The sequence below is a fragment of the Oreochromis niloticus genome, linkage group LG14 (assembly GCF_001858045.2).
Source record: "Oreochromis niloticus isolate F11D_XX linkage group LG14, O_niloticus_UMD_NMBU, whole genome shotgun sequence".
NCBI classification, from domain to species: domain Eukaryota; kingdom Metazoa; phylum Chordata; class Actinopteri; order Cichliformes; family Cichlidae; genus Oreochromis; species Oreochromis niloticus.
In genome coordinates, this window is record NC_031979.2 from 8,663,716 (window position 1) to 8,675,794 (window position 12,079).

Sequence of the window (12,079 nt, forward strand, 5' to 3'; positions counted from 1 at the left end):
GGACAGAGAAATCTTTGAAGGGAGACCTTACACATGCCTCCAGCGCCCTCTGCGCCCTCCAGTATAATTCAAGGCTTGTAGCCATACAATGCAGACAGTTAAGAGAGATGTACATGTATTAGAAGAATGGATTTGAATGGCACACCAGTGCGATTTGCTACACAATGGGCCCATTTGTTATAAACATGTATTTCTTTTTATTTTACTTGAATCCCACCCTTGTATTCTTGAATCTGTCTATATATTCATATTATGAAAGTACAATATTAAAGAACTCTAACAGGAAGGACGAGGAAAAAACACAAGTATCATTTCTTTGAGCTTGTGAGGGAGGCTCAGGAGAATATGAGCAAGGAATTTTATCTATTTATATCTGCAGTCAGTGGTTTAACCCTTGGTTGGTATAAGAAACTTGTGTTTTGTTGCTTTTTAGGTCAAACAGTGGTGAGCATCAAAGTATTCACATGCTCTAGTTTTATGCTTTTGATGCTAACTAGGTCTGTTAAACAATTGTGTATTCCATCTCTTCTTTTCTTCTCATTTCTTTCTCTCTCTTTCCCCACCTCCCTCTCGTGTGTCCTTATCTTGCAAATACCAGAGATGGATATGGGATTGCCTGGTGAGGGAGACAGCAGTATAAATGCTCTGTGTAGCCAGATCAACACCTCGTTCACCAAACCATCAGACGAGCTCTTCTCCAACCCGTCTATGTCTGCAAATGGCCCGCCAACCTGCACCGTGCCCCCTGTTCTGCCTCCACCACCTGCGCCGATGCAAGGTAAGATAAGACTATAATAGATCAATATTAATTTTGAATTATAACAAGTGGTGGACAAGTTTAAGTAAAACTTTTACTCCATCACTTCTAGCCACCTCCTCATGGGTACAGACGGAAGCTCCTCTCCACTCTCCTCCTCCGGTTTCTGTGGCGATGCAAATGCAAAGTGGCCACAAACGCACGCCATCCGAGGCTGAGAGATGGTTGGAGGAGGTCTCCAAGGCTGTGAAGGCCCAACAGACGCCTCCTCCCGGCCCCACCATCCCCACCATCCCCGGACCTCCCTCCATCTCCAGTCATCAGATGTCCAGTCAGGCAGCCATGTCAGCTGCCCCAGTGTCCACTGTGTCCAAACCTCTTATTTCCGGCCCCTCTGCTCTTTCAGGTCAGGCTCCGATGCCCCTCCCACCAATGTCGATATCATCAGTTCCTCTAATACCTGGACCTCCAGTTTCAGGTCCCCCTATGTCTCTTCCGTCCATGTCCATACCCACCATGTCAGGGCCAAGCATGTCTGGAGCCCCCATGATCCAGCCCTCCCTCCCCGGACCTCCAGGCTCACTTCCAAGCTCCATGCAACCGTTCCCTTTGGCTTTTGATAACACTCCAGCCCCTGTGGGAATGTTTGCCAGTCAGCCTGTCCAACCTGCTTTTGTGCCCATGCAGACCTACATGCCAGGTCTAGCAAGCAGTATGACCTATCCCAATGCCAGTGTGCCTGTGGTAGGGATCACACCATCGCAAATGGTGGCCAACGTCTTCTGCACTGCCACAGGCTCGTCGGGCACAGGCAGCACTATGGGCTCGGCCGGAGGAGGAGGACCCAAGGTGGGGACCCTTGGAGCAGTCGGGCAAGCCCATTCCTATCCAGGCCCACCTAGTGCAGTTGGCCACTCTGCAGGTTTTTCAACACCTCCATTTTCATCCACTCCACCATTATCAACAGCCATTAATGGCCTTGCACCGCACAGCAGCACCACAGTGGCCCTCCAAAACGGGACCTCCAGCACTAGTGGAAATTGCGGCACTAGTAACAGCTGGCCGCCAGAGGGCAGCCAGCTAACAGCTCCGGTGGTTGATTCCCAAGAGGATGACCGTTTTGAGGCCAAGTGGGCAGCCTTGGAGACAAAACCAGCAGCTCAGCAGCCTGGGAACAAGGCATCAGCTGCGACAGCCAACCCATTTTCCAACAATCTGCAAAAGACTTTTGAGATTGAGCTCTAAGACAGACTTGGCCTCCCAAAGCTGTAGCACTCATACTGGAGTTAAAGCCTCAGGAAGCCAGGCACTAATTCCAGCATCTTTGCTTAGAATGGGATGCAGGTCCTTACATTTAGCCTAGGATCCAACCTGTGGCAGCCTAGCAACTTGCTGAATGCCCTCATAGGAGCCTACAATGATCTTGCTTTCTTCATGCTCCAATGAAACACAGAGTAACTTAGCAGCTTGCTGGACTGTAATCTGAGGATCAGGTCTCTAGCTCTCTAGACTTGATGGACTAAATCCTTTCACTCCACCTGCTACCTGCCTCTCCTCCCTGCTTTCTCTCTCACTTCTGGCTTTACTTTACCTGCTGGAAGTCCCCGGATGTACTGCACGTGCCCCCTCCAAGTACAGTGTTGAGGGGGTGAAATGCAGTTTAGTACTTTTTTTCTTTGAAAAGGGGACTCCACTCAGATGCATTCCAATCCGATGAGATGTTTCTTGGCAGTTTTACTTGATTTTGGTGGAGACTTTAGCAAATGTGGTAACGTGACAAGATACGAGGAGAAGCAGAGCAGTGACCTGTTGACCGATGAACAGACTGATGCTGATCTTAGCAAAGCACAGCAGAAGTTCAGACACCCGAAAGGACTAGTCAATGACGTGAGACTCAACCCTACAAATCCAAAAGGAGTTACTGACCAATAGTAGAGATTTATGGCCAAAAGTATTTTATTTATTGTATTTTATTTTTTATTTTAACAGGTTATATGTACTTAAAGATCTAAATCTTAAAGCAGTGTTTCAGGAGCATGTTGTTTTTTTATTTCTATCCCCTATATTTATTTTTGTTGAATCATAAAGAGTAGGGAAACTACAGGTAGCAGGTTGTAAACAGTTGAAGGTAAGCACTGTGGGAAATTGAATCATGTAACAGGAACCAAATAACCAGGGCATACAGTAATGTGACATGTGAGACAAGTGTATATAGCGGCATGTTTCTTCCACCCGTTAGCCGTCAAATAAATATGCTCCACTGCTGCTGCCGAAGCCAGCTGAGTCTGTACGGCTTCACTTTGGCATTGTCGCCCATTTCTGTTGCTAACGCCTAATTTAAAGGGCACTGGGACTTGAAAAATGTCTTCAGGATATCCAGCACACAGACACTCTGGACAATACAGCACAACAGTCCTTTGGACTCCATCTTCACCGGACAAACCCAAGGAACTTTAATAACTCAGTGGATTTAAAAAAGTAAAACTCTGCAACACTGTGCAACTGGTTGGGGGAAAAAGATGCACTACATTCTAACATTCAGAAGTCCTTTTATGTGTTCAAACACAGGGTAAAGTCTCATCATGTACAGTATGATTGTGTATTCACCTCTACTGCACTGCTGTGACGCAGCAGGGCTACACTCACAACTGATTTCTGGACTGTAGGAGAGAAACACGAGCAGATATCGATTCAGGCATGTGGGCTGGAAAAAAAAAAAGCAAAAGAAAACTGGAAGGGTTTCTGATGTCGAAATATTAGGGACAACAAAGATTCAGTTGATTACCAGAGGGGGAAAAAAACAGCGGAGAGGAAAGATGAAGGATAAGCTGTATGTGAGAGGATGTTGCTACAGTGTAACTTTTAAAGAATGGGAAGGAGGAAGTCTGAAGGAAGGAAAATCAGATGTGGGTAAAAAAAAAAAGAAAAAAACAACCCAAGATAAAAGCGAGAGGCAGTTTGCGTGAAAACACGTTGAACAAAGACACATTCATCACCCACGACACGAGCACTGTCTGCCATCTTTGTGTTCCTCAAGGCCAAGCCGCTTTCATTTCAGCATCCTATTCCTCATCTCTTAAAACCTCAAGAAAACAACACTTTTTAATCATGTGAATTTATGAAAACAATGTTGCTTATTATTGTAACTGCAGCCTCATAAACAAGGTTTTTCTCAAACTGTGCGCAACTCCTTATATAGTTAAAACTCCAGTACTGTCAGCAGAGCCTTCAGTGTTTGTCCAAAAGATGCAACCTTACTAAAAGTTCAAGCAGGCCTGTGTAATGAAGGGCTTTTCCATGGGTTACTTCTCTATGTTATTTAAACTACAGTCTGACCACAGATGCTCCTGCTATGTTCCTTAGGAACTGAATTGTGTTTGGATATATGGACTGCCACTGATTAGATTTCCTGCTCATTAACTCCCTACAGCTTAATTAGCTTGTTTGGTCTCTTCCTGTGGCCGGTTTTTTAGAGAACCTAAATTTACATGCCACTGGCCTAATTTACACCACCTCGGCTCCTCCCAGGTTTTACCCCTTTGTTTTCTGATGAATTGATATATCTTCCCCACAGAAAAAAAAAATCCAATCCGCTCCCTCTCTCTACAAAAACAAATCAGATTCCCTCATGAGATCGATGCTTTTATTTTGTTTAAAATCTTTTTTTTTGTTGCCCTCAACTCTTGTTTGCACGCTCCCCCCAAAAATGGTAAATGTAGGTTAATTGTGTTCCGCGTTAAAGCAAACTAAATGACCTCATAAACTTGATTGTAAAACCATAGTTTAGTGATGGTAACAAAGCAAAACCAGTGGAGTTTATTTTTAATCTTTATTTACAGAATTTTTGTATTTAAACCAACATATTTGTATTGTAATTACATTGTACAAAAGATAAATAAAGTAATATAATATTACGCCTGCTCATGATTTCTGGGTAGTGATTGTGGTTTTCTTTTTATCTCATTTTTTGAATCATTTCTTTTCAGACATTTTCAGTCCTTCAGCTGATCTTTTATGCTTAACCCCAAGCAAAGCTGCGTTCTCTTTCTTCTGTTATTATCATTCTGGCTCATACTTGTCGGCTTCGTTGCTGTGCTTTTTCATCAGCTGGATTTAAATGGGTTAAACACTTTTCCCTGGATGTTCTTAAACCACTGTAAAAAACCCTTCAAGCGAGCCGATTTAGAGCAGTTATGCTGACATATTGGATAGTCCTCACCAGCATTTATCTGGGAAGATCATTACGGCTCTCATATCTGCTGGCTATATATGTAACAGTCAGGAGATTGGTGGTGTAGTGCTGCAGACGAAGAGTGAAAAACACCTTTATATGCAACTAAATAAAATGTTATGTCTTGCTTGTTTAAAGCAAAGCTATTATGGTCATTTACAGCTCCGCACGGCAGCATTGCAGGATTCACAGATTGAAATAATCCATATTTATCTTACACGAGGCTTTCATGCTGCCCTTCAGTTCATTCACCGTCTGAACCACCATGGATGAACTGAAGCTTTCAAGTTCTGATTGGATGGCCCTTGCAAGCAGAAGGTTTGAATATCAGGTGGGTGGAGCTTGTGTTTATAGTGAGAGCTATGTGCCCAAGATGGCCATATTAAGGATACTTGCTCTCAGTGAGCAAGGTCCACTTTAATCTGTAGAGAAAAGGAACCGTAAAAAAGTGAATTTTTGGTTTTAAGGTGGGAAATCACTGCTGGATAACTAAGAATTTTAAGAAAAATGTTCTCTTTTTTTTCTTTTTGAACATTGAGTAAAGGTGGGCTCCCTCTTCCCCGCCTGTCATTGTGCTGTGCAAACCAAAGTCAGCTGCAACTTCTGGCTGTAGCTTCATGAGTGACAGACATGAGTGAAAGTGGTTTGAAGGGTAATATAATACTTAGTCCCAAAGACGGACACAAAGGAATGTGGCTGTTGACAGGTTGAAACAGCTGACAGCTCATAGCCTTATTATACTTCCATTAATCTCCTTTTTTGTTACTTTCCTCTCTAACTAAACATCCTACTCCTGACTAAACTGATGTCTAATAAGCGCTGTCCTCCAGTCAGCCAGGACCGAGTGCTGCCGCTCCTCAGGTCACTAATGGAACCAGACAAGGCCTCTTTTCTTCTTAAGGACCGTGAGAAACTGAGTGAATACACACACACACACACACACACACACATACACTCAGCGCTTGAGCAGTGGTTGCAGTAACTCTCACCAGTCCATTGTCCTGTGATCTGAGGACATAGTCGATGAGTTTGTGCTGCAGAGAAGCAAAAGGGGAGAGATCAGCCCTGTTCAGTAGCTTGTGAAGCTTGTCTTCCAGTCATTTTGGATGTGCGTCATGTTTTATGCATGTCAAAATGATTTAATGGCCAACGTTAAAGAAGCCATTATCAGTTGTTCTCAAAAAGCAGGCTAAGGCTTTGTGAATTAGGACAGCCTTCATTGTTGTAGCCATGGTAGCAGTGTGGTCTGTGACATTTGTGCTCCCTCAGGTTAAATCTGGGTTATTTATCAGTTTTACTTTTGGCTTATACATTACAACACTCTACAAAGACAATAACGAACATGGCAAACACTGCCTTTTTGGAATACTGATGTGTGCTCTTAGTTATTTGTGGACTCCAGAGCTAAAAAGTAAGGCCAGCATTGAATTGCCAAAGGCAGCAGTTCTGTTTCTTTGTTGGAGTGTTTTAAAAGACTCAGAGTAGCCCCTCTGAGAATTAATGTTAATTTCCAGGTGTGTGTGTGTCTCTGTGTTATATCTGTGCACCCTATGGACCCAACACTAGCACTGGTAGCAGTAGCTATCGGCTAGTGCGCCTAGTTTGTCCATATACTCTCACTTTAATAGGTACATATGTCCAGCAGCTTGTTGATGCAAATATCTAATCAGCCGATCAGATGGCAGAAACTCAATGCATTTAGGCACGTTGCCATGGTCAAGACGACCTGCTGAAGTTCAAAGTGAATATTAGACAAAGCCCTAGGCATTACAAAAAAACCCACTTTGAATTCACCGTTATTGTAGAAAAGCATTATATAAGTACCAGTCCATTCACAAGAACAGCCAGACTGCTTTGTGCTGATTGGAAGGCAACAGTAACTTAAGTGACCACTCGTTACAACCAAGATAGGCAGAAGATCCACTCTGAATGCACAACCTTGAAGCAGATGGGCTATAGCAACAGAAGACCACACCAGGTGCCACTCCTGCCAGCTAGCAGCAGGCTCACCGAAGCTGGACCACACAAGTCTTGATTTCTGCTGTGATATTCAGAATTTGGTGTTAACATGAAAACATCAATTCATCCTGCAGTGTATCAAACGTTTAGGCTGGCTTTAGTATGTCTCATGGTGTGGGCGATATTTTATTGGGACAATTTTAGTACAGTGGCTCTGTTAAGGTAAATACACTGCACTAAGAAAACACCAGCAAAAAGAAAAGTAAAAAAAAACAACAACCCAAAAACACAACATAAGTGTTTTTGGGGAAAGAGTAATTTGATCAAACAGCTTTACATTGCATCTTTTTCTCCTTCACAACCCCTTCAAATACTGATGAATCCTCCTCTCTTTTAAGCATGTCTCAGTATAGTCCGACTTAGGTTTGGTTTCTATCCCTTCCGCAGCACTTCCGTCATGTTAATGTTCCCCCCAAACATTGTTGTGTTCCATTTATGCTTTTGCAGCTATTTGCTGGTCATTTCTTAGGTTGCAGTGCTGACCATGTATATCCCTTTAAGACCACAGTGTACTCATCTTCTGATGGCTGCTTCTGCAAGAATAATACGTCGCAAAGCTTAAATCATCCAAAACTGGTTTCTTGAACATGACAGTGAGTTCACTGTGCTCTAATGGCCTCCACAGACGCCAGATCTCAATCCAATAGAGCACCTTTGGGATGTGGTGGAACGGGAGATTCTCATCATGGCTGTGCAGACCTGCTGACCGAAATCTGTCGAGGAGTGTTTTCAGGAGCTCGTTGAATCTAGGCAACCCAGTTCTAGCAAGACGTACCAAATTAAGTAGCCGTGTGTGTATTCACTTCTTTAAATCATTCTGTAAAAACTGATCACAAATACGTTTTCTAATTTTAGGGGGTTCAGAACTATCATTTAAATTCAACCAGCTGCAGCGCCCCCACCTACCTATCTACCTACCCGTACTCATTCCATTGTAGGCTGCTGCATAATGAAGTTGGTTGCAACAGTCTACATAGGAGATGGAAATGCTTGGTTGCCATGGTGACGTGGTTGAAGATTCAGTTATAACATCTGAAAAACTGCTGGAATCTGCAGAAAAGGCTTCCTATACATATACATTACAGTGCCAAAAGAAATTAAAGCTGCTGAAAATACAATATAATCCTAATGGATTCTCAAGGTGGGTCAGACAAGTGTGTGTGTGTGTGTGCGCATTTCTCTTTAAACTGCCTATTTGTTGCACACCTAGCAGCAGTGTGAGATCACTCAGAACAGATTACATTAAACCAGATCATGTAACAGTGTTTGAATGACCGTTTCTGTGAATTGTGTTTCACTTCAGATTTGTTCTCTCTCTCGTGCTTCACTGCCTTTAGTGGATGTGTACAAAAGGAAGGCTGTTGTCTCTTTCAGCCCTTTGCATCACTGTGTATGTGCATATAATTAAATAGAGCCTGTGAGGAAGGATGCGACTGAGTGTGTGTGATACCCGCGCATCTGTGCGATAGCAACATCTGATAGCTGTATAAGCACAGACTTGGTAATGGTTTTTGTGTAATGGACCATGGCCGGACTGTCAGTTCTGCACCGGATAATGTATCCATGCTACATGCACACACTCATTTATCCTTCTTATCGCTACTTGATCGCACAAAAAGGCACAAACACGCTCACGTGCATGCTGATATTTCCTGCACGTCAGAAATCTCGTCAAGAGTTTCTCGCACTCCAGGACTCGTTCTCTGCACACTCGTGCGATACGGCCACATTTATTAGATATACTGTTTGCAGTGTGACCTCGCAGTCCTTGAAGCTTGAAGGAAGTAATTACATTGATTAATTGGATGTGGTTCCTATTGATTAGCACAGCATCTGTGTCTATTGTTTTGCACACAGCTGGCTCCACCAGCACGACATAGTAATGTATATATTAAAGACGGGTCTTAAACAAAGCAAAGCAGTGATCCATTTTTGTACTTGTGTACATATTAAATAAGCCATGACAAGCTTCTACTAAGGGGGTGAAGTAATATGCACTTGTCAAAACAAAAAAGCAACAAAAAACACACTAAGCCCTCAGGGGTTTAGCCAACTTCAAATGCCAAGGCAAGAGCGGGGGCCTGGTTCTCCTAACAGAGGTCAGTTTAAAATCAAATAAGACTCTAACCACTTTCTCTTTTTGGCTCCTGATAACAGCCTTCCTCCTGCCCTCCAATATAAGATCTTAAATTGTATTGCCTCAAACAATCAGCTCTTGAGATAACGGATCCAAAGGAGAGCTTGACCGGCTTCTGCACATCATCACAAGCAGGAATTTGTCTCAGAGCCCTCAGCTCGGTGCATCCATGAGTCTCCGTGTCCTCCTGACCTTCTTGTGTGTATTTCCCCTGCTATTCTCAAACTGGACAGGGTAATTTGTTGCGCGATACAGATCGAAATTCAATAATCCTCGAATTAGATGATGATTTATGTGTAAGGAGACAAAGAAGAGTATTGTGAGCAGCAGAATTTCCCTCTGGGTACAGACCAGAAGGCCTTGGACCGGGGAGTGCTGCCTCACTGTGCACAAACACAAAATGAGCACGGGCAGTGAGAGAGTGCTGGCTCCTACCACCCCCTGCCAGCAGCTGTCACTCATCAGCACTGGGTGCAAGAGAAGACCAGAGCGAGTCAGCTCTCGCCCATTGTTTGCTCTCCTCAAATCGCCCAAGCAGTGAAGTAAATCATCTATTTACTATGCCAGTAAACCAGAGGGGACTTTCCTGTGTGCTGTAATACCTAATAAGCCTATAGCAGACGGAGATTACAACTCTTTAAAATGGAGCCATCTCCTCAGTGCTTAGTCACAAGCTTAATCATTTGTGTGACAGATTGTCAATATGGGTAAATCCTCTGATATTTATGTCTTCTTTGTAAATGATATCATGCAACACGAGCCCTGAATATCGTTTTATTTGCTCAAAGTTTGCCATGCAGAGCTTTTCTGTTTCTGTAAAATGCTACAACTTGGGGGAAAAGGCTTTTATTTCACTGAATAAATACCTTTAGAGGCGAAAGTAGAAAAGAATAAGCAGTCATGAGAGGTCTAGCAGTAGAGTGATAACAATGCATGCCTCCCCAGGCATACCTGAGAAGGTGTGGACAATTCAGACAATGAAGCCCATAGACCTATGCACTGTCACTGCAAGGCCAATGAAGGTGCAGGGGGCATAACAAATAATATAGTGATCAAATCACTCTCATGTGACTCTTAGCTACTGAGAAGCATGTATCCATCTCCCTACAGCATCTAGCTCTGTTTGTGAAGCAGTGGGGGTCGAGTTCTGAGCTTCTTGAAAACATGAATAACTCACTGGCTGAGAAAATGCAAATTTCTAACTTCCAAATAGGACAGCTTCATTGTAAAATCCCCTGCTGGGACTCACTCAGGACACTTACCAGTAGGTGGTCTCATACAAAATTTACTATTCTCCAACCGCATTATTTATGCTCATCTGGCGCCCTCCTGTGAAAACACGAAGAATCACAACATGGGCCCAACAACCTATTTCATGCTGCTACAAGATTTGCTCATCCAGTTCTGTTGGAGCTCTGTAATGTCTTTGATTAAGTATGTATGTGCATGTCTTTACAGCCTTTAACGCTAACGCTTAAAATTCAGCTGATACCAGTATCTCAACGCCCACCAATGCATCTAAATGTCCTACTCATAGGGCATGCTTTTTTTTCCTTTTTAAACTTCTTTACACTGCCTAAAATTGCTGCATCTGCAAGCTGCTTTGGAACCCATCTCTCCCACAGCTGGTCCTCTCAGGCAGTCTTCTGACTTAATGACACATCTATAGTCACTGACTGCCTTCTCTATGCAGTGGGTTTCAGTGTTGCTATGCTAAGCTTCCTCTGGTTTTCCATGTTTGCAAGGAAGAGCAGGGAGATCTCATAAAAGCAGCCAAGGCCCTATAAATGATAGCTGCAAATGGAAATTTAAACCTTCTTTTACCAGTTTTAGTTCTGGCTGAAATATCATTAACCACGGCTGATAAATATCTGTATCCACAAGAACAGAACCTTGAATCTGAAGAGAAGGGAAACTCTACCAATACTCATTTTCCCACTGTGCCACAATATTACTGTAATTAATAATTAATCTGCAAAAGTCACTGGAAATCTGCTCATAAAATACTGGTGTGGCGGGGCATGGTCTGCGGTGCTGCTGCAGGGGAGATGGACGCACCTGCACGGCCTATGCAATCACGCCTCGCTGGCATAAAAAGCTGTGCTGCCTGTCTGTGGTTGTTCTTATTGGTGACAGCAACCGTAAAAATAAAGAGATGCTGAAAAGCATTGAACTGTCATCGGGTCTGCCGTGGGTCATTTACAACTGGACATTACTGAGATGAAAATAATAATGGTGCTGTAAGTTTTTGCTTTAAATTGCAGCATAATTAAAACTTTATCAAAAATAATTACTTTGTCAGAGATCTGCTATTGTTGCTTTCTGTTTTGATGTTTTCCTTCCCACTATCATGAAGTGCTTGCTCATAGGAGGTCGTCTGATTGTTGGGGTTTTCTCTACATTATTGTAGAGCCTTTACCTTAAAATATAAAGGATTTTGAAGTGACTGCTGTTGTGATTTGGTGCCATACAAATAAAACTGATAAGTAAATATAATTGAATTAATTCGGTCTTAAACGGTTTGGGCTTTACAACTGTGGATTTAAAAATCATCGCCTTGAGTCTTTAACAAGCCTAGATATTTCGAAATCATACCTTCCTGTGACAAAACCTACTTCAGGATACTCGTATGGTAAGCATGTAACACCCACTTTAAGTGCATCATCATATATTTCAGCAGTCCCGCTCTGATCCAAGACCTGGCACTGAGACAGAGTGAAAACTGAAGAGGCTGGTGGCTTTTTCAGCAGTGACTGGAGTGGCTTGTTCAGACTTAGTGCTTCTGGATTTTTCCACAGTGGTTTGGAGAAAAAAACAAAACAACAAAAAAAACCCACCCAGCACAAATACATGGGGCAGTGCAAACCAGTCACTCAGCTCAGACCACCAGCACCGCTAAAGTGTTTCTCCCAAGTTTCCACATGTTCTGTACCTA

At 43.1% G+C, this 12,079-nt stretch overlaps 1 protein-coding gene across 5 annotated transcripts in view; it reads left to right on the forward strand.

The window, feature by feature from the left end:
- The window catches only part of numbl (NUMB like endocytic adaptor protein), a 61,846-nt gene extending 57,167 nt beyond the window's left edge, over positions 1 to 4,679 (forward strand). For all 5 annotated transcript variants that reach the window (XM_025898198.1, XM_025898199.1, XM_025898197.1 and 2 more), the window contains 2 exons: positions 599 to 778; positions 870 to 4,679. In XM_025898198.1, coding sequence (XP_025753983.1) covers positions 599 to 778; positions 870 to 2,002 — 1,313 coding nt within the window. In that variant the 3' untranslated portion in view covers positions 2,003 to 4,679. The remainder of the gene's footprint in view (positions 1 to 598; positions 779 to 869) is intronic.
- The last annotated feature ends 7,400 nt before the right edge of the window (positions 4,680 to 12,079 follow it).